The sequence below is a fragment of the Sinocyclocheilus grahami genome, unplaced genomic scaffold (assembly GCF_001515645.1).
Source record: "Sinocyclocheilus grahami isolate Dianchi unplaced genomic scaffold, SAMN03320097.WGS_v1.1 scaffold127.1, whole genome shotgun sequence".
Lineage (NCBI taxonomy): Eukaryota > Metazoa > Chordata > Actinopteri > Cypriniformes > Cyprinidae > Sinocyclocheilus > Sinocyclocheilus grahami.
In genome coordinates, this window is record NW_015505306.1 from 564,933 (window position 1) to 587,803 (window position 22,871).

The window sequence follows — 22,871 nt, forward strand, 5'->3', positions numbered from 1 at the left end:
TTGAAGCGTTCGACCAGTCCGTCGGTCTGGGGATGGTAGACCGTGGTCCTCAACTGCTTCACCCGCAGCAGCCGGCAGAGGTCAGCCATTAGCCGGGACATGAAGGGGGTACCCTGATCGGTCAGGATCTCCGCTGGGATGCCGACTCGGCTGGAGAGCAGGAAGAGTTCCTGGGCAATGGCTTTGGCGGTGGCTTTTCAGAGGGGCACTGCCTCGGTACCGGGTGGCATAATCGACAATCACCAGGATGTGTTCATGCCCCCGGGCAGACTTAGGCAATGGCCCCACAAGGTCTATCCCGATGCGCTCGAAGGGCACCTCGATGATGGGCAGTGGTATCAGCGGACTGGGGGGAGGCGTCCTGGGTGACGTCACTTGGCAGGTCGGGCAGACTTGGCAGAACCGCTTCACTTCCTGGCCAGTGGAAGCGGTCGCGGATCCGCTGGATGGTGTTCCCGGCTCCGAGATGCCCTGCCAAGGGATGGGAGTGCGCCAGCTCCAGTACGGTCTCCGTTTTGGTGCGTGGCACCACCAACAATGATTTTTCCTCCCCCCTTCGCTGCACAGCACAACACAGTACAAAAGGCCATTTTGGGGTGCCCTCCAGCACGCGCCGCTCCTGGACCATCCTCCGGGGAAACGGTGGCACTCACTCTCCAGCATCCCGGTGTTGGGCCACATCCGCCAGCTCGACAGCCTCCACCAGCTTCGACGTGGTGGTTGGGTTCCTCATCCCAACGTCCTGTCGGTGAGATCGGGGAAGGGCTCGGAGAAGACTGTCTATCACCACACGCTCCACCACCTGTCCAGCCGATGGAGCCCCCTCCAGCAGCCAGTGCTGTGCGAGTCGTGTGAGTTCGGCAGCCTGGGCACGGGCCGGCAGATGGGGCTTTTACTCCCACTCGTGGAAGCTCTGGGGGTGGCACTCACTCTCCAGCATCCCGGTGTTGGGCCACATCCGCCAGCTCGACAGCCTCCACCAGCTTCGACGTGGTGGTTGGGTTCCTCATCCCAACGTCCTGTCGGTGAGATCGGGGAAGGGCTCGGAGAAGACTGTCTATCACCACACGCTCCACCACCTGTCCAGCCGATGGAGCCCCCTCCAGCAGCCAGTGCTGTGCGAGTCGTGTGAGTTCGGCAGCCTGGGCACGGGCCGGCAGATGGGGCTTATACTCCCACTCGTGGAAGTTCTGGGCGGCACAGATAGGGGATAACCCCAGGCGGGCTAGGATTTCCTTCTTGACCTCCTTATATTGATCGGCGGAGGCGGCGGGAAGAGCGAAGTATGCATGCTACGCGTCGCCCGTCAGCAGGGGAGCCAGTACCCGTGCCCAGTCATCCTGATGCCACCCTTCCAAGGTGGCGTCACTTCGAACATTTGTAAGAAGGCTTCTACATCATCATGAGGGGTCAGCTTGGGTAGCAGCTTTGCGGCTTGCACTCGGGGGTCCGGCAGCAGTCCGCAGTGCCGCGAGTTCCTGCTCCATCTCTCCTTGATGGGTGGCGAGGTGCTCAACGATTTGTTGCTGGCGGATGCTAACCTTTGTGAGCTGCTGGAGGATTTCGTCCATGGTGGGGTAGGAGCGCTCGCCTGTGACAGAAACCGGAGACAAAAACAAAGGAAAAAAGGTGAGGTGAAGAAGATCGCTTGTCGGTGATTAATTATTTAAAAATCCTACAATGTGATTTTCTGGATTTTTTTTTCTCATTTTGTCTCTCATAGTTGAGGTATACCTATGATGAAAATTACAGGCCTCTCTCATCTTTTTAAGTGGGAGAACTTGCACAATTGGTGGCTGACTAAATACTTTTTTGCCCCACTGTATTAGGATAATGCATGATGAATAAATGAAGGACCATGCAAACAGACAAATCAGTGCAGATATAGTGTACCACCATGTCACCTGCAGCTTTCAGCAGTTTTGTTATGCTTGGTGTGTTCCTGTAATCTGGCCACAGGTTTAAATGCAGTATTCCATCACCAGGGGCTAGATTGTAGCCCATTAAAACATTCAGGTACTTCATTAACATTTTATTAACAAAATTACTCCACACAAGCAATCAAAACCAATACTTGCCTTTTCTGACCTCACTCCTGCTGAAAAGCTTCCAACACACACACACACACACACACACACACACACACACGCACACACACACCTCACAACATCAAAAACATATACTCTCATTTCTTTTTAAATGAATTTATTGATGTGTTAGTCATAAGAGGTTTGAATCTGTTAACATGTGAAAGAGAAAATAAGTGAAGAGTAGTAGCTAGAAGGAGGAATTTTTGATAAATGTAAAGTTTAATGCAGTGATTGTGTGGGTGTTTGTATTTGTTTGTTCAGGGGCTTCAAGGAAGCTGACAGTGAGACTCATACATTCTTGACAGAAGGTGCTCGGGAAGGTTTTCGGTTGGAATTGAGGATGTTTACCGAAAGCTTCTGTTTACACAAAAAAACGACACCAGCAATGTGAGAAGTGCCTTTCTAGTTTTCGTGAACAGCAGTCAGAGAATTTGCTCCTCGGTGTAGGATTTCATTTTTTGTATTATGACTGAACAATGTTCCTGTTTCTTTTGCATAATACAAAAGAGAGAGATGATTTGGGAATCAATTCTTGCCAACAGCACCAAAGGCAATTATCGTGCGTGTATATAAAAGAGAGATAAAGGGAATGAAAGAGAGAATGAAAGATAGAGAGAATGAGGAACTTAACTGTCAAGTCAAGTCAAGTCACCTTTATTTATATAGCGCTTTTAACAATACAGATTGTGACAAAGCAACTGAACAGCATTAATTAGGAAAATTGTGTCAATAATGCAAAATGACAATAGTAAACACTCATTTTGTGGTCAATGTTTTTTATTTCAGCCAGTGTTGGGGCCTGCTTTCCGAAGCAAGGTAACCACACCCAGCCACTCCCATATCCCCTCATGTTGGCCTGCCTCTGGCCAATCAGAGCCTCTGACTGGCCTATCATTTTGTTTCACTGTTTTTGTCAATTGTATATAAATGTCTTGTCTCTGCATACTGCCCGACCACAATGGATGGGTGTTGTCTGCCTGCCATGTGCGTTAGCCGCTGTTCCTGCCAGTCTTTATGAGCAAGAGAGAGGGGGTAGTGAAGCTACATGTGCATTAGATTGCGCCTCTTGTCCTTGGAGGCAGTTTAGGAATGCGTAAACGTATTTGTGCCGCTCTGTCAGAAGCATCATGCACTTTTAAACTGAGGGGGCCCGTACAGTAAACCAAGGTGTCAAGGTTTGGCTGGTTAGCATGATTCAGTTTGCTGCTGGTAGATGCTGTAACTACACCATCTATCTGAATCTTTCTTCAATGAAGGTCATTTGCAAGTATCTGTGGATTCTGATAATAAATTGTAGGCAAACATATAAGTCAGAAATGTTTTACTATATTATAGAATCACCCTTTTAAAACAGATTTTAAGAGCTTTCCTCACCTATACGTGGCCTAATTGTTAGAGAGTCGGACTTGTAACCCAAAGGTTGTGGGTTCGCATCTCGTACCGGCAGGAATTGTGGGTGGGGGGAGTGACTGTACAGCGCTCTCTCCCACCTTCAATACCATGACTGAGGTGCCCTTGAGCAAGGCACCGAACCCCCAACTGCTCCCTGGGCGCCGCAGCAAAAAAATGGCTGCCCACTGCTCTGGGTGTGTGTTCATGATGTGTGTGTGTTCACTGCTGTGTGTGTGCACTTTGGATGGAATAAATGCAGAGCACTAATTCCGAGTATGGGTCACCATACTTGGCCACATGTCACGTCACTTTTTTTCACTTCACTGTACATTTTTCCCATCTTCTGAACTCTTCTTAACTAACTGATTAAATGAAATGTCTGTCATCATTTACTCACCCTCACGTCATTCAAACCCATTAATTGTTTATTTTTTGACACAAATGAAGATATTTTTAATATTCACTCATCCTTTTTGTTCATCCATTGAAAGTCCATGCAACCAAAACTTTTACACATCAAGAATTACAAAAACATAGTAAAATTAATCCATATGTACCAAGTATTTAATCCAATTTAGAATATTTAATCTACAGTAAGTCTTCTGAAGAGACATGATTGCTTTATAAGATTTAATTTCGCATATGAACATTGATTAACACACATACATAGAGCACATCAAATATGGTATAGACGGTAGCTCAGATGTGATTATTTGACACATGAGAAACTAGTGAGATTTGTGTGATTACTTTTGCAGTGTCTTACGCTGCATCTGAAATTGCATAATCTCTTGAGTAGTTACTTATTTTGAATAAAGAAATTACTTCGGGACTGCTAAAAAAACTGTTTTATATAGTATATATGTATGTAGTATGAATGTAATGTGGGCATGCTATATTCGACATGTTGTCATTTTCACATGATCTACGAGCATCAGTTCACATCACTGGCATTCAGAAATCCTCTCCTGCAGCCTCATGGGATAATAATTGGATGTGCACTTCAGAATCTTGCCTGAAGTAGTAGGTCATCTGGGTACTTTTTGCCTACTCTTTTATGAGTACTGTGAATTCCATCATACTGCTTTTATCATACTGTTTTTCGCCTGCTACTGTATATTGTAGGGATGTTATTTCAGGTGCAGCCTTAAAAATTATATGAGGGTTAATGATGACAGAATTTTCATTTTTGGGTGAACTATTTTTTTAAGTTGTTAAAAAGTGCTTTTCATAGGGCATAAAATCAGTCTGAACTACCACTGGTGCCCCCCTCAAAAAACATTGTACATAACGCCCCTGACTTCTGTAGCCAACTTTTTAATTGCTTTTCTCTTCTAGTATATACAGGTACGTGTATATACAGGTGCATCTCAATAAATTAGAATGTCGTGGAAAAGTTCATTTATTTCAGTAATTCAACTCAAATTGTGAAAATCGTGTATTAAATAAATTCAGTGCACACAGACTGAAGTAGTTTAAGTCTTTGGTTCTTTTAATTGTGATGATTTAAAATTTAGCTAATCTCCTACAGAGAAATTTTGGCTCCATTCTTTTTTTTCTGATCTATAGATCAGTGCTTTTCCTTTTCCTTATTTCCCTCTTTTGACTAAACCTGAGATCAATAACTTTGCAGTGAGCAGCCACTCGCTCTTGTGCTCCTTTCTGTTGTAATACGTCTAACATCTCATGCCATTTTTCTCTCTTACTCCTTTTCACCCCATTCTCCTCCACCGTCTGTCTGTCTGTGAATGCATTTGCACTGTTGCATGCGTGCGTGTGGTCATGCATGACCGAATGGATGGGCGTGTGCTGGTGCCACACTCTTCACATTCCTCAACTCCTCCTGGCCCCCTTTCATCTCTCTCTCTCAAACCAGACCCGGAGCGTGGCGGAGGTCACATGATCTCCACCGATGACCTGGAGTACCCGCGTGAATATCGCACGCTGGGAAACAGCACGCGACGCTTCTCCAACGTGGGGTTGGTCCACACCTCTGAACACCGGCACACGGTCATCGCCGCCCAGAGCCTGGAGGCCCTCACCAACCTGCACAAGGCCGACATGGAACGCAAGCGGGACGCATTCATGGACCACCTGAAGAACAAGTACCCTCCTCAGCACTCCCTACCACCCTCTCCATCCCCCTCGCATGGCAGCATGAGGGGCACCGCAGAGAGAAGCGCACGAGAACAGGTATGTACGAGGTTTACCTTGTTTGATGTTGCTGGATCAATATTATTGTTAGTCATGGAACAACATTCTGATTCACCAATCATATTCCAGGGTTAAGTTTAGGTCTTTTTAATCAGTCAAACCCTCTGGTTTTAGGGGTAGTTAATAGTTATTTTGTTTTATTTTATTATTTTATTTTATTTGACTACTTCTAATACTATTTTAATACAAATTTATTATTATTATTATTATTAGGACTATTTTTTGTTTTACAAAGTTTATTTTAGTTTATTATTTTATAATAATAATAATAGCAAATTATATATATATATATATATATATATATATATATATATATATATATATATACACACACACTACCGTTCGAAAGTTTGGGATGAGAACAGTTTTTTAAAGGAGCTTCTTATGCTCATCAAGGCTGCATTTATTTGATCAAAAAAATACAGAAAAAAATGGTAATCTTGCAAAATGATGGTTTCTATTTTAATATCCTTTAAAATAAAATTTATTTCTGTGATGCAAAGCTGAATTTCCATCAGATGAATATAAAGTTAAAAAGAACATCATTTATTCAACATATAAATCTTTTCTAACAATATAATCTTTGCTATTACTTATTATCAATTTAACACATCCTTGCTGAATAAAAGTTTTAATTTCTTTCAAAAAAAGAAAGAACTTTTCTTTTTAACTTTTTATTCATCAAAGAATCCTGAAAAAAAGTATCACAGGTTCCAAAAAAATATTAAGCAGCACAACAGTTTCCAGCACTGATAATAAATCATCATATTAGAATGATTTCTGAAGGATCATGTGACACTGAAGACTGGAGTAATGACTGCTGAAAATGCAGCTTTGCATCACAGGAATAAATTCGATTTTAATGTATATTAAAATAGAAAAACACTATTATTTTACATTGTAATAATATTTTACAATATTAAAATTTTTCCTGTATTTTTGATCAAATAAATGCAGCCTTGATGAGCATAAGAAGCTCCTTTAAAAACATAAAAATCGTTCTGATCCCAAACTTTTGAACGGTAGTGTGTGTGTGTGTGTGTGTGTGTGTATATATACACGCACACACTATACACACACACTACCTTTCAAAAGTTTGCGATCAGAACGATTGTTTTATGTTTTAAAGGAGCTTCTTATGCTCATTAAATGTATGTTTATAACACAATTTATAATTTATATTCATGGACTTCTGTAAATAAACTACGTTTATTTATTTGAGCTATTTTTAACATATTTCCAGTCTGTTGTTTAATAAGTTGATGACGTATTAGAGATGATGTTGTGATGTTGACCGTGTTTTAATGTTATTGAAAGAAGTCTCTTATGCTCATCAATTCTGTATTTATTTGATTAAAAGTACAGTAAAAATAGTAATATTGAAAAAATTATTACAATTTAAAATAACTTTTCTTTTTTTTAATATATTTAAAAATTTTATTTATTCCTGTGATGTTAAAGCTGAGTAATTTTCAGCATCATTACTCCAGTCTTCAGTGTCACATCATCCTTCAGAAATCATTCTAATATGCTGATTTGCTGCTCAAGAAACATTTCTTATTATCATCAGTGTTAATATTGTGTATGTACTTTGAAAACTGCACACACATAGGACTGGTTCTTGGTTCAACATCCTTGCAACATCCTTAAGCTTCTGACTGGTTAATAGGAGTGTTACTCCAGTAACTACAAAAGGACATTGATTCAGGAACATATGCTGCTTGTGTAAATTACATTTATGCATGCATGGAAACACTCTTACACACAAAAGATGCACAACATGGGACTTTGTACCTATCTGAGAGGTCTTCTGAAGGAGGCATTGACACATATGACCACTCAGATCGGATTTAGCGTAGCTTTTTCACGTTCTCACGCCACGTAAAACGTAAACACGTCAGACGTTTTTGTAGAGAACATGCTGAACGTCTTTGCAGAAACATGCTTATGCTGTTGCGAAGTGCAAGTCAAGCGGGAAAAGACCATATACTGCTAGTATACACAACTCTGAGTTTTGAAACCAGCAGAGACGGCAGCACGGAATGAAGTCACACATTCCAGCTTCCTGTGTTTCTGCCGCTGCCTCATAAAACAAAATATAATCGAGCCGGGACGGTGTAGTGCCGAATTCTGACCCCTGCCAGATTATTACCCCCTAGTATTGGTAGGTTTAGAGTTAGGTGTGGGGGAGGATTAGGCAATCAGGTAGCGATTTCAACGAGGGGGGTAATCATTTGGCAGGGAGTCGAAAATGGGCACAACACCGGCAAAAAGTTGTCATGTTGTAAGACAACATCTGTATTGCAAACTGTTTTGCTGTTGTTGTTTTTAGTGTAGGCATAACAACGCAACGGCATTGCCATAGAAACCAATGCAGATATTCAGTAAAACGAAAGAGCGCTACGGGACACACAAACCGGATTTGAATAGTTGCGAGATACACAGTGTGGACAGTCAGTCATCAAGATCGGATTCCAATCGGATATGCACAAAAAAAATCGGATTTAGGCTGACGGTCTGAACAAAGCTATAGAGCCTGCAGTACATACAAACTCTTCAGTCACTGGTGGCATAGACTTAATATCTCCCCAGCTTTCACACAGCTTGTAGAGAAGCTGTCAAAATATCATTGAAACATTTTGTGATCACCGCAGAAAACAGGCTGTTGCATGCTAGAATACAGCGAAACAGCAGCCACTCTGTGAATGGAACAACTGGTTCTTATGGAAGAGGGTGACGTAATGTTGCATTCAAATATGGATGATGTCACTGCATCAAACCAGTATCAGCCAATCAGCTGTGTGCATGAAAAGAGAGATCGAGACACCAGGTATAACAGACAAGTTTACGCTCAAGTCTTTCTAAATCCTCCTGCGCTGATGTTTTTAGAGGGATGAGTGTTGAAAACGAGACTTTTGAACTTGATGGACAAACCTGTAAAATAAACTGATTCAAACTAATGAAATTGTTAAAAACATAATAGGAAATAAACACTGTAACCAACACAGTTTGTCAAATTAAATATTTGTTTGATATTCAATGACTCGTTTAAAAGACACAAATTTGTGTTTGCTGAATAATTTGCTTTAAAAAAAAGACTGTAACCTAATGAAGATGGAAAATGGGAGCTCCTGTGCATCTGAGCTCAGGTTCTGGATTTTCAGTGATGCCAAAATAAAAGTGCTACTTTGGTCACTTGTGGACAGAAAAACTTAGAGGCTGATGGCGATAATCAAAAAATTAGAATTAATTGGTCTAGGTTATATATTGGTCGATCACTAGTCTTTGTTGCTCTCATCCATGCAGTAACAATGGACGGCATTAAAAGAGATGCATTGCACCATAAAAGCAGTTCTTATGACTAAAGTTTAAATCGTTATTTGAAGCTTGAAAGCTACATTACTCTTATTGACTAGAATGACCAGTACAATCATTTTGTGCAACTATGAAAGTCATACAGATTTAAAACAACATGAATAAATGATGCAAATTTTCTTTTTTGTATGAACTACTCTTTTAAGTAGATTGGTCAATGAGCATTTTTTGTTGGCGAACAACATTACTATGATAGTCGAATACCTAGACTAGCACTGAACCAGCATAAACATGGAAACTCATGCTGGTCTAAGCTAATCTTTTCAGCAGGGCTGTTTCGACAGTCTCTCTTTGTCTTTTCATCATCTATTTTACAGCTCTTTCATCCTCATGTATGTGATTCTCATCACAGTATATACCTGAGCGTAACATTAATGCCCAGCAAGCGTGTGAGAGATGACAGGATCAAATGATAGAGAGAGAGAGAGAGAGGGTGGTTGGGTGAGAGACAGGTGGAGTCTATGGTTGCCAAGGCAACACCACCCTTATATGGAAACTGGTGATATCATATTGCAAAGGTCAGGCTAGAGAGAAAGAGAGAGCGAGAGAACAAGGAATAAAGAGAGTGAGAGAGAGAGAGTGACAGAGAAGACAAAAAACACAGCGGAGAAAAGGGGAAGGGTTTCAGAATATCCTCACCTCTGAAGGAAGACGCTTCACAGGAATTCCTCTTTATTTATTTGCCTATCTGCAGCCGTGGTGGAATAATGGAAAGGGGGAGGCGAAGAGGAGGACAAGAAGAGAGGGAGAGAGGGGACAGATGAGTGCAACGGTGTGTAAACTGGCGGGAGGAGAGTTAATTATCCTATACCAGCCATTTCCAGAGACTCCACCACGGAAGAGTTAAAGCAGCAGCCAGTAGCCAGCCGATGCTGTAATGAATTAAATAAAGAACCTGCCATCACATGTGCCGGAGAGAGAAAGAGAGGGCAGGAATAAGAGAATGAGTATTCTGCTCACCTGACAGCCAGCTGCTAAGACTGAAGGCATCTAGCTAGTGTGCGTGTGTGTGTGTGTGTGTAGGGAGGATGCACACTCACTAGCGCACACGCATGCAGGTGCAGGTGAGATTCGCGCTGACGGCTTCATCTGTGGTGACGACGTGCAGATGGACACTACTTGGGTTTGATTTTTGCAGGTGTGTGTGACTGAGTGTATCTGCACATCAGTGAGAGGGAACATGTGTGACTGTATGTATTTGTATGCGTGTGTGCATGTAAGGGAAGGAAGAGCTGTTTTGCATGCAGGTCAGGTGGTGTATAGCTACGGTAGGCTCTGCATGTCGTCTTGCTGGGCTGACACATGTTTCTCAGGTGGAGACTAATGCTGGTCACGGGATCAGATGCAATAGTATTCAGGCTTGATTGTTGTGTTTAGTGCGCATGAGAATGTGCTTTTGCTTTAATAAAGGTGGATTGGTTGTAATGCTCATTGCTCATGTATAGGTGCACATGGTTTCTGATGCATGCAGGAGGTGGATTTAAAGAGGACATGCTCTATTACAGTTTTAAAGTATATCATTATGTACTCCTGATTAAAGCTAGTTAAGGATTATTGCAGGAATATAGTCGTAATTTGTATTTCAATGCCAGTTTGAACTCTCTTAGCATTTAACAGCAAGCAGTTTAGCTGGGTTTATTGCTGTACCTTTAAGAGTACCTTTTGTAGGGTTGAGGTTAGGCTTTGTAAATAACCTCTGATAGGTTAACTTCCATGTGCCAATGGAGTTCAGTGCCAATCACAACTGGTCAGGCCATTTACACCTGATAGCAACATGTTTTAAATGTGTTTCCCGTGACCACGTGTATTCAAGACTCTAATTCTGTGACTACACTGTAAAACTGATTTTTCTGAAGTTATAAATAGAACAAAGAGACTATTGGAGTACATTCTACAGTAAAATACTATTTCAGTTTTTTTGAGTGAAAATGGTTTCAACACCAATTGTTTTAGTGTATATAAGTCAGTTTTTAAGCATCAGTGCTGGTTGATAAAATGGCACAATATTATCAGATTTACTTTTTTAATTTCACCACAAGCATTATGCTTTGAGCAGAATTTTCAGTGATTTTAGTCAAGTAACTGTATTAACTGTACTTTGGATGTGCTTTTTTTTCATGTGATCTGTGTTGCTGCTTGTTGATGCCAGGCAAATTCTGCAAAGATTTCACCCTTATTTTATGTAACTGTCAAAATAAACTTACTTTAGGGCAATGGGTGATTGGCAGGTGAGATTGATGGATTAGCATTTTCAGCTGCTTCCAAATGTGGTTTGAGTGATTGAATCACAAAACGATTTGAACCCCTTTTATAGCTATATTTATTGTTGTCTATATGAAAGGAATGTTAGTACCAGGTGTAAACAGAGTTTTAGTGTCCTAAATGGCCTGGGTGATTTGGGAAGGGAGCTTTGCATTCTGAAGAAATCTGTTTTACATGATTTATCTCTTTTTTAAATGTTTCCATTCAGATGCACCTGTTTCATTTATTAACCCTTAAACATGCTGTTAATTTTCCGCTGGCAAAAGCAGCCGCTGCTTAGACAGCCATTTAGAGTTGTTTCTAAGCAACTGAGGACGCTGGCCTCATACTGCTCCATGGAATTCTGCTTGTTATGGGAAAATAACATCACCAAGCCACAGCTCACCGGCCCTGCAGTGCATAAATCCATAAGACGCTGAAGTGGCCCCTCAATTATGATCCAATATGATGGCGTCGGCAGTTGTGTTATTTCAGTTATTTATCAAAAGCTATGTCAAAGAGAGAAATTTAGGGCTGTCACATTGAAATGATTTAGGAGACTTTTCATTGCTGTGAATTTTTCACTTCCTTTGTGGTTTGGCCGGAGCCCACAGCACAAATTGAAATGGCCATGAGTGTGTGTGTGTGTGTGTGTGTGTGTGTTTCTAACTTAGCCATGCTTTTCAGACAAATTTGCTGAGATATGTTGCTAGGAGTTTGCAAAAACGGACAAAATCTCATTTTGGGCGACGTCGTTAAGAGCATATGTGGTTCATAAATAAATAAATATATATAAAAATATACTTTTATATATTTACTTTTTAATTTAATTTTATTTACAGTATTTACTTTTTTGTAAATTGTATTAGTACTTTTTAGATAAATTTATGCGCATCATTTAATTGTATTTTTCCCCCAAAATATGACATTATTAACTATAAAAAGAAAGACAATAAAAATAAAAATATTTAATTGATATAATTGATATAATTAAAAAATATATATATGAAGTTGAAGGTTTTCATTTACTGTGGACGTAATTCTTGAGAGAAAGTTTCAAGACATTTGCCGTAAAAACATTTGCGGAGTTGTTGTTTTTTTTTGCCTTGTATCCATGCTGATAGATGTCAGTTTAAAGTCCACTTTTTTTTATTGGCAAATGAATCCTGAAAATGAAATTACTTAATGCACCTTTAATTTACATATACATTTTAGGTGAAAGTTTGAGTGTGCCTGTTGAATTCCTTTCATGCTTCAGACAATCATGCCCCACGTAATATGAGAATGCTTTGGTTTGAAAATGCTGCTGGGAGACATTTAATATTACGTCCTTGAGCAGGCACTTAAATCTCAAAGCTGTTCCAAAGTACGGTTTATCCCCCTGGATTGACCATCAACTGCACACAAGGCTTAGCTTTAGGCAGAAGTTCAGTACCAGAACAGGCTTGACTTTAGGTTGAAGTTCATTACTAGTAAACACCTCCTGGAAACAAAGCAATGGGTCCATCTGCTGCTCAGTAGTACCTGACATCAGGTAGCCCAGAATCAATCCCTGCAGGTAAGGCCCTTCCCCCTATATCTGATCCATTTTTGTCTGGATGGGCAGATTCAATCATTAAAACAGCCAAGACGCAGAAACCAGTTAAACCTGCTTTGTAACAGAATAAACACAGGATTATCTGAGAAGGGTTGGCCAGTTTTTTTTCCAGATATCTTCAACACAGTAACACTGACCAACACTGAAATATAGATATTATATGATATAGGTATATGAGGTATTTTCTTTTTGGAGAGACCCTGATGCAATGAGTGTATGCTGATGTCTTAAACTCAACTTTGGGGTGTTTGTGTGTATTCAATATAAATAAAGCACTACTGTGCAAACTCGTGCTGCTTGTATTTTTCATAGTAGGGCATTGCCAGGATGAGCAGCACGAAGTCGAATGCAGATGATTGAGTACACAGAATATTATTTTAGAATAGAAATATAATGCTAAAGTACTGCTATGTGAGCGGTGAGCTATTATACACCATTGACATCAACATCCTATTTCCAGGGAGTTCAGCAACATTTTTGGCCTTGTGTAGAAGGAAATATTTAGCTGACGTTTTTTTTTGCTATAATATGTTTTCCTCTCTAAATGTATGTTTGTACATGCACACACTTTTAATCAGCTAACCATGCAGTCTAGATTTGGCCATGAAATATTCAAAGGTCTTGATCGATCAGGGTTGGGTTCACCAAATTAGCAGCAGTTTTATTCAAAGAATATATGGGAACTCGGGGCACTTTAGGCCCTGTGGCCTTAATGAACTGAATAAAGAAAATAAACCACTTTATTAACCACACTTTTCACACTCACTAGTTTATTTAACTTGTCCTCTAATAATGTAATGTCTGTCTGGTAATACAGTGGACATACATTCATGACAGAAGAATTCTTTTTAAAAATATAATTTCCACCACAGTGTCATTTCCATTTCCATCACATCTCAAATCATTCTATGGTGGAAATGACAGTGATTTAAATTACTTCTCTTTCTCTCTCCCTCCCTCCCTCCCTCCCTCCCTCCCTCCCTCTTTAAATCTAATTGCAACAAGAGTTACAGAGAAAGTAAAGAAAGTTACCAAGAAACAAAGACAACAATATCAGACTTTCCGCATGTCTTTGACTCTCCGTAAAAGTGAAATTCACAGATGAAATGGGAGAGATAGGTGAGAGCGCTTCAGACAGCTGACCAATTTCAGTATGATTGATAGATCTGGGCATCAGGCCAAGCATAGACACAGAGGGGATCTTTTTAATAAATGTTTTTCTCATTTGCTGCAATCTTGTCAGTTAGTCAGTCAGCCAGGGCAGCTGATGGACGGATGAGAGAAAGCCTTCATGCAGACTCATTTAGAGGGCCAGCCCATTCAGAACAGCTCCTTATGATGACCAGACTAGAGGAATTATGTGCCACTGTGTTACCATGTGCTTTAATGCTATCTTTACTCTGCAAATTGCTGCATATGACTCAGCATATGTGGTGTAAAAAGTCTGTTTATTGCTGCTTATACACTACCAACAGTTTTCGGCTCAGTACGTTTTTTAATTGTATGTAGTGTAAACTGACCAAAAGTGAGAGTAAAAACATTTATAAGATAAGATTTTTATTTCAAAGTAATGCTGTTTTTGAACTTTCATCAAAGTATTCTGAAAAAAAAATGCATCACAGTTTCCACAAAAATATTAAGCAGCACAGCTGTTTCTTGAAAATGCTTAAAAATTCAGCTTTATCATCACAGGAGTAAATTCAAAGGAGTAAATTACATTTTAAAATAATGAAGTTCATATTTAAGTAATATTTCACAATATTACTGTTTTATTGCATTTCTGATCAAATAAATTGAGCCTTGATGAGCATAAGAGATGACTTTAAAAACATATAAAAATACTTTGGCCCTTAATTTTGAATGGTAGTGTTAGTGGGACAGTATAAATGCATATTGCAGTAATGTTCATGTTTTAATGACTTATAAATATAGAAATATGAAATGGTGAATGGAAATATGAAGCTATAATTAGAGAATAAATAATAAAAGCGGTAATTAGAGCAGCTCTACCTTGCATGTGTAAAAATGCCTTACGTTATGCAATATATTAGTTAGTTATTTTGCTTACAATTGCTTATTATAAAGAGTTGAAGTGAATGTATGTCCAAAATTCACAAAAATTCTGACAAATATTCTCACTGAGGTGTGTTCTCTCTCTTTCTGTCTCTATTCATATTTTCCTTCACATTCTTTTATCACAAAAGATGTCAAATGGTTGCAGAGGGTGACTGTGTATGAGGTGTCACCACACACAGAGATAAATGTCTAAGTAACGCTCTCTCTCTCTCTTTTCTCTCTCTTCCCATAGCAACAGCCAAACTACTGGAGCTTTAAGGTCAGTGCTTTAATTACTTATATGTGTGTTCTTATATCAAAAACTTGTTCTTTTGATACCTGTTTGTGTTCTTATGTTATATGTACGTGTTTTTTTTTTATATCGGTTGTAGGCCCACTTTGAATCCGCACCAAGTTTTATACAACTCACATCCCAAAAATCAACAAAGAAATGCAAAAAATGACAGCAGATTCTGTCGGGGCCAAGTAGCAGGGACACAATTGTAGCCAAAATTGAGATAAATCTGACAAAAAACCCTTTGTTGGCTCACATGGACATCCTTAAGTGTTTAAAATGATGAGTCTGTAGAAATTACAGTGAGCATCATATAAACCAGTTGAAGTCTATGGTGTTGAATAGGTTTGTATCATGTGTCAGGTGTGTTAAAGTCATTGATTTGTGGGCCATGCAGGGCTGAGGCTGATTTGTTATGATCTGCTTCACCGGTTTTTATCTTCTAAATCTCATTCCCCTGTTCTTTCTTTCTATCTCCATCTATCTCTCTTTTCCTCACTTACATTTTCTTACACAGCTGCCCATAGAACCCATAAAAGTATTACAGCTTAAGTCAACTTAATAGAACTGAACAAAGAACTGAGTCTCTATAGATGTTTTAAAAAACGAAACTTCTTTTAAGTTGTCACAGCATCTTAAAAACCTAGGGAATAATACTCTACGAAAAAAATAAAATAATTGGAAAGCCATGGGAAACCAAAGGATGTTGGTTCAGAAACTTTATAGGCCTACGTACAGTATCCCATCAAATCCCTCATTATTGAACCTGTACTCTATTGTAAATTATATTTATTCTATCAGGGATAAAATGTCTATTAGATGTATTAGAGATGTTGGAGGGTGTGTATAATTGTACAAGGACACAGGAAATGGCCTCAGGCTGTGATAAACTGTCCTTATTGTGAGACTCAGTAATCGGATCCTCCTGATTCTGTTCATTCATATTCACTCTCACACTTATTTACTCATGTTACACTCCTCCTGTCAACGGACACTCACTTATTCTCTATGTCTATCATTAATGTCATGTTTGTTTTTTGTTTTTTTTATGTGGCTATCCAGATAATAACATGCAGACAGCATGTTTGAGTACATGTCGACATTGATTTGGGACTACTGAGATCTTGCTGTGATTTTCTTCCAGAGTCTTTCGTTGTTGGGCATCTCAGTTGGGTTTTTTAATCATCACATTATTTGTTTCACTCTAGACTTTCTAGACTAATGGACTCCCTCTGACCTGACCCTTCAAATCCCTTGTAACATGTTCACCTCAAACTCTGTCGTTTATCCAATACTTAAACCTTACACTCTCTTGTCTATTAGTGTCTTCAGAATTATGGACCTTCTCTTCTCTTCTCTTTCCTTTCCTCTCTCTTCTCTTCTGATGTTTGCGTGTTCTTGTCACGGTAAGATGAATTGTCAGGTGCTTTCAGAACATTTTTTCCTTTATGTGCAGATTCTGAGCCCCCAACAGTTGCCTGTTGAAAGCAACCAGCTCCCCTGGCTGGTTATGCCACATAAAATAAGCCTCTCTGCAAATTACTGTCAGAGTTGTGATTTTTTGGTTCTCTCATTCTCGCTGCCTTGTTCTTTGCTTTGATAACTACTTCGTATCTAGAGGTAAAATGTGTTTTGATGTCCAAGTGCTGGTTCATTAGCATTTTTCTGTTGTTCCCTTCTTTAGCATATGTTTTAAATTGTTAGAGCTAGCCATATGCTAACAGTGAAGAGAGGGTGCAGAGCTCGTCATTGACAGTGTTGGGGAGTAGCTAAGTTCAAGTAGTGGTGCTACGAAAACATTCAGTAGCTTGTCAATACATAAGTTGTGTTGCAATTGTTCTGGCTTTTCAAGTAACTACTGTTCAGGTAGCTCTTGGAAGTCTGATGCATTAGTTAAAATGTTTTGTGAGGATGCATAAATGATTACTCGATTCTAAATTCATCACTTTTTCATCACTGAAATGTTTTCCTTTTGTAGAAGTGAACATGTTTTTTTTTGTGAAATATTTTGCTAAATTCTGCTGCTTATCACAGTGTTTTTTTTATAATTAGAATGTTTTTTAAATTTTATTAGTTGTTGTTTTTTGCTGTAAATCCGTGTCTACCAGTTGTTGTGTTGGCGTCAGGGTAAATATTTCTCAGATGCAACTTACGCTGATTGGGAAAACGTGGTTGGGGTGACATTTCTGTCAGGTGCACATTTCGCAACACTTTCAAAATGAAATGTCCAGGGGTCTCATTTATAAATGTTGCGTACGCACAAAATGGGCATATAAATTGCGTACACAATTTTCCATGCACATATCGGGATTTATAAAAAATAAACTTGGCGTGAATATGTACGCACCGTATGGATATTCTAGACCATGTGTACACACTCTTTTTCCTGGAGTGAGAAAAGTAAAATCTGTTTTCATTTCGATATACACATTTACATTAAATATTCCACTCTCATTAATGGAGATAAGCACTGAAATTACATAAGGTCATTACGCAGAAGTTAAACAAAAATTATATGAATTTAGACATATTTAGTGGATGCGCTAGATCAGTTTTCCTGTGGTATGTTATGTTTTAATGACAGCGAGGAGGGCTATAGGTGCACAATAATTTATCTTTAAACTAAACTGCAGATCTCATGTTATGAGAAAATATTTTTAGTGAGAACAATGATCATTGATGCTCACTTACTTCGATATTGTGGCGGACACTGCTGGATTCGGTGGAACGGTCTATTGTCCGGTTTGAATAGGACCAATGATAATAGCTTACTGTACAACCGCAGCTGCACCGAAGTGTTGATGTCGTGTGAAGGCATCTCCACAACATTATGAAAAATACCACTGTATTTGAAGGATACAACTTGAAGAAAATGGTAATTTGCATGTTTTCTTTTTAAAATAGGCTACTTTGTCAGTGACGCACAGAGTCAGGCAATTCTATTTACACTGTAAAAAATATAGGCTAAAAATAGCTAAAAGATGTTCACCTTCTCAGCAAAACTGCATAAATTGAATTTGATTTGAATTGTTTAAAACAATTGAAATACTATTTAGCAAATGGAAAATAATGAGATCAACTCTATTCTACAATATTTATCTGAGAACTATTTTAAACAGTTTTGTTTTTATGGATTTTGATATATTTATTCTAAAACATAACAAGGATACTGGATGCTTTTTAGCAATAAAAATGAATGTGTATGGCACAAATGGCATTTATAGTCCGTATCTCATATTTCCTTAATGTGTTGTACCTTTAACGGTGTTAAACATGGTGTCACGTGGATGGGAATATGCATGGAAATGATATGCAGATGAGGTTATGCATAGTAAAACTAGGCATTGTACGCTCCATATATGGTGATTTCGGGGAGGAGTCAGGGTGCAGATGCATGTACGCACAATCTTCCGCTTACTGGGATTTATAAAGGGATTTTTGCGCAGGTTCTGGCATACGCATGGTTTTATAAATCTGAAAACTTTTGTGCGTACGCAAAATCTAGCTTTTGTGCATACGTACACTTTTAGGATGAAATCTACCGAGAGTTTTATAAATGAGATCCCAGTTCAGTTCAGTTTCATCCAGAACTAATATGGGTGAATGTGGCAACATCTTATTAAGTTGGTTTTTGTAGAATGCAGCAGATTTTAAAATGAAATGACAAGTGAGTGGTGCTAAAGGTTAATGCTCTGTCACCTTAGAAAATAGCTTTTACTAAACCCTACCCTAAACCTAACTTCAAGTGTTAACACAAGCAAATGTGACATAAAAACATATTTGATGAAGCAACCATGCTACGTTTTGCTGGCTTCTACAAGCCTTTGAGATCTTTTATCATTACTCATACCTGAGCTCTCCCCATCAAAAGTACAATGCTGTACCAGCTGAGCTACTGAGCAAGTTTACTATATCAGAAAAGCCATACATTTAAATGTGGTTCAGCAAAATGTTAGTTTACAAATCATGCACTTTGATAAGTGTTCTGAGATCATAACATGTATTATGCAAGAAAAATAAGTCTTAATTAACTGATAATCTGCCCTGTAATCATATTTTGTGTGAACAGTTTTTGGTGATTTACTGCCACTAGTGGCAGTTTCAGCTGGAAACGGCAGTGAATGGTATAGTATAGGTATGTGTTTGAAGTTCTGCAAAAATGTGGGTATAGAGGCACATTTCTCCAATGAGCCTTGGTTGGATAAATAGTTTTAACTGGCTGATTTATTTTTATTTTTTTTGTAATCTGTGAAATAAGAAATAATTATATTGTTTATTTGCATAGTTTCAATATAATTAGGTATTTTCCAAAGAGTAACATAAGTACAGTAGCCTGTCAAACTACAATTTAAAGTAGCTTCTTTGTCATTACCGAATTCACCCCATCGAGTGAGCTTCAAGGTATCCTAAAAATCATGTACCACAAAAACAAAGACATACACATACACCGGACACATGTTGCACTGCCTGGATATCCAGTTTAACATTATTTTTTATGTTTTTGTTAAACTGTGTCATCTGTTATCTCTTGTTTTGGGAGATCCTCTATCAGACAGTAAAGGTGTGCGGAACTAATCCATTGTCCTCCTTCTCTTCTCTTCTCGTCTCTTCCTCTTATCATTTCAGTCTTCATCATTGCTATTAGTCCCCAACGATAAGTGCAGAGAATGCCGCCAGGAACATGTGTGTAATTAAACAAGAAACAACGGAGTGCCTAATAAAACCCTATTTTATGCGGAACTACTTCCTTCCGCCACGGTTTCAAAGCTCAAGTTGACAGTTAAACATGCGTCACTTTTAGAATTGGTATCAAGGGCATGTGCTGCTTCAGTTAGGTTATTAGTGAGAAATAATGAGGTTAAAGAGAGAAACAATGTGGCAAGACGTGCATCCAAATGAGAGAGAGAGAGACCGCGAAGCTAGACGTTTCTTCTTGTATTAACTAACGTACTCTACGATTTGCTCAGTGAATAATTAAAAAAACCATAGACCCGGCTAGAACAAGCGGAGTGATACAAAATTGTGAAAGGGCATTCCTGTAGCGATACCAGTACAATATCTCACGGTTCTCAACCAATCAGATTTGAGAACCAGAACGAACTGTTGTATAAAACATAATATAAACCCAACACGCTCAATCTGTTTATCACTCTTTATGTTAAATCAAAGTGAATCAAATACAAACTGAGAATTTGATTATGTCTCCTGAACTATCAAAGTGTAGTTTTTGTGTATTCAAATGTTCCTGGGCACTTTTCTCTGAACAGCTAAACATTGTTGTTTACTTATTTCCAAAAGCATATGCACACTGTAAAAAATAATAAATCCATAAAATAAAAGAAAAAGTACATTATCCATTAATTTTATGAACATTTCCGTTAACTCTAAAATACAACACAATGCAGTGTAATATTCAAAATACCTGCAAAACACCTATAAAAAATAAATATGTAAAATTCCTTCAAATAAATACAGAACATTGTGCCTTTTCTTAGAGGACAGTGAAGAACTCATTCATTTCATTGTTATTAATTCCATTATTGCATGGTATTTTCATCCAAGTTTGTTTGTTCACTGGTACTCACTATATAGTGAATGAGCGAAAAACTTTTTCATCCTCAGATTTGTACTACCTCATGTTGCATTTAGTATTACTGCTTCCATTGTTGTAATGGATTTCTCAGCTGTATATGTATTTACCATAATCGTATGCCGTTCATACTACAGTCCTGTCAGATGCTGTTACCTTCAGTTCATTTTCTAGTCAGATGTATTTTGACCTGAGGTTGTCCTCCTTCCTGCTGTTGGAACAGAACTGAAGTGTGTGTGTGTGATGAAGGTGGAGATTTATCGCAGAGAATCCTACAGGGATCCCTGATTCTGTTTAATTCAGAAAATACAGGCACTTTAGGAAGGTAACACACGCTGACACGTCTGTTGATGCAAATACAAATTTGAAAGGAAACTGAGAGCTGGTGTGTTTATTGCATTTGACAAAAAGCTATTTGAAAGTGCATTAGTTCTTGAGAGAGAAGGAGATCTTGATTATATGGATGGTCTTAAGGGTGTTTTCACTCCTAGTTTGTTTGAAGCATTGATTAACAGTGTGCTGCGTTTATTCCATTAGTTTGGATCATGTTTGAAACCACACCGAAACAACTGAGAGTTTGACGTTTGTTGACCAATAGTCAGAATTAAAGTACTTATAAAAGCTCAAATGTGTTTTATCTCTACGGAAAGTATCAGCAGTTTACACATTTAGATGTTTGTGCATGCTCTTAACTGCAGCAATGTGTCCCATCATTCCGTAGCTTCTTCTCTGTGTTTACTCATATTTGCCCTTATCTCAAATTTATTTCTGTAAAAAAAATTTTACGAAATTCCCCTTACAAAATTCATCATACAACACAGTCAAACCTGATAGCACATGAATGTTCGTGTTATAATCTCAGCGAGAAAGAAACGTCCTCTCACTTTCAACTGCTTTAATTTCCAACTAATTTCTTAACCCTCTACTGCATGGTGTAGCCATATGGCAACATAATCTTTGTGTTCATTTCCTTGCCACTGTCTCTTTAAGAGAACATTCTCGTTTTTTTGTTGGAAAGAGAAGACCTTAGTTTAGCCAATGATGTGCTTTGATTAAGTCACATGACATGCAGTTTTTTTTCTGTGGCGAGATTTCTGACAGACTGCCGTCTCTTGTCTGTAGTTGCTGAAAGCAAACTGAAACGTCAGTAACAAACAAGGACCAGTCCATATCACTTACACAAAAAAACTAAAACATCACTGTTATGATGTTATGATGACATCATAAGTTTTTATAAAATTAGTTTTTGGTAAATCATTCAAATGTATGTGTGCAATAGGGGAATGACATTATTACAATTGTTTAGCTAGCTAGCAAAGTCAGCTTCAATCTGTTAAGCTGTAACAATAACAACGTTAATACTAGTCAGGGAGCGAACTACGGGGGAGCTCGGCTCCCCTTGAAAAGACATGGGCTCCCCTGAAAACGGGATTTGTGAAATTTTGGGGGTCTCAAAAAATATTGACAATGTGTTATTTTGACGTGCAATTTCAGTTTTGTGTAATGTGATCATCGTGGATTATTATGTGTAAAATTGCAAAAATATCAATCATTCATGCATGACGGCGATTTAAACCTAATTCACTTCAATAAAGATAACTATACATGCTATTCTTGTCATGAGCATCAAGGTGTGGGGGGCGCTGCGGTGCAAATTCCACTCATGTTTAGTACATGTTAACTCAAAGATTCGTAGAAAAAATATAAACGCTGGACTCTGTGGTCGATTCTGTGTTAAGGTAAGGCATGTTATTCACAATTATGTGTTGTGGCTGGGTAGTTATTGGTCTGCGTGACTCTCGATGTCTTAGGCCTAATTGTACGGAGGAATTATGGTATTCTTCTGTAGCCTGACGACGAGTAACTTTAACCGTTGTTCATGTGAACTCAAAGACAGCCTGATGCTTTGTATATAGACTATTTGTGGGTGGCTGTTTGTTGTTTCACCTATCAATTCGTGTCGATAAAGTATAATAGGGTAAATCATGTATAGTGATTTATCCTATATAGCGCTTGCATAAA

At 38.7% G+C, this 22,871-nt stretch overlaps 1 protein-coding gene across 1 annotated transcript in view; it reads left to right on the top strand.

Moving 5' to 3' along the window:
- LOC107590425 (SRC kinase signaling inhibitor 1-like) overlaps positions 1-22,871 on the top strand; it is a 124,087-nt gene that overhangs the window by 68,944 nt on the left and 32,272 nt on the right. Inside the window, exons 3-4 of the mRNA XM_016279170.1 lie at positions 5,359-5,675; positions 15,218-15,244. Coding sequence (XP_016134656.1) covers positions 5,359-5,675; positions 15,218-15,244 — 344 coding nt within the window. The remainder of the gene's footprint in view (positions 1-5,358; positions 5,676-15,217; positions 15,245-22,871) is intronic.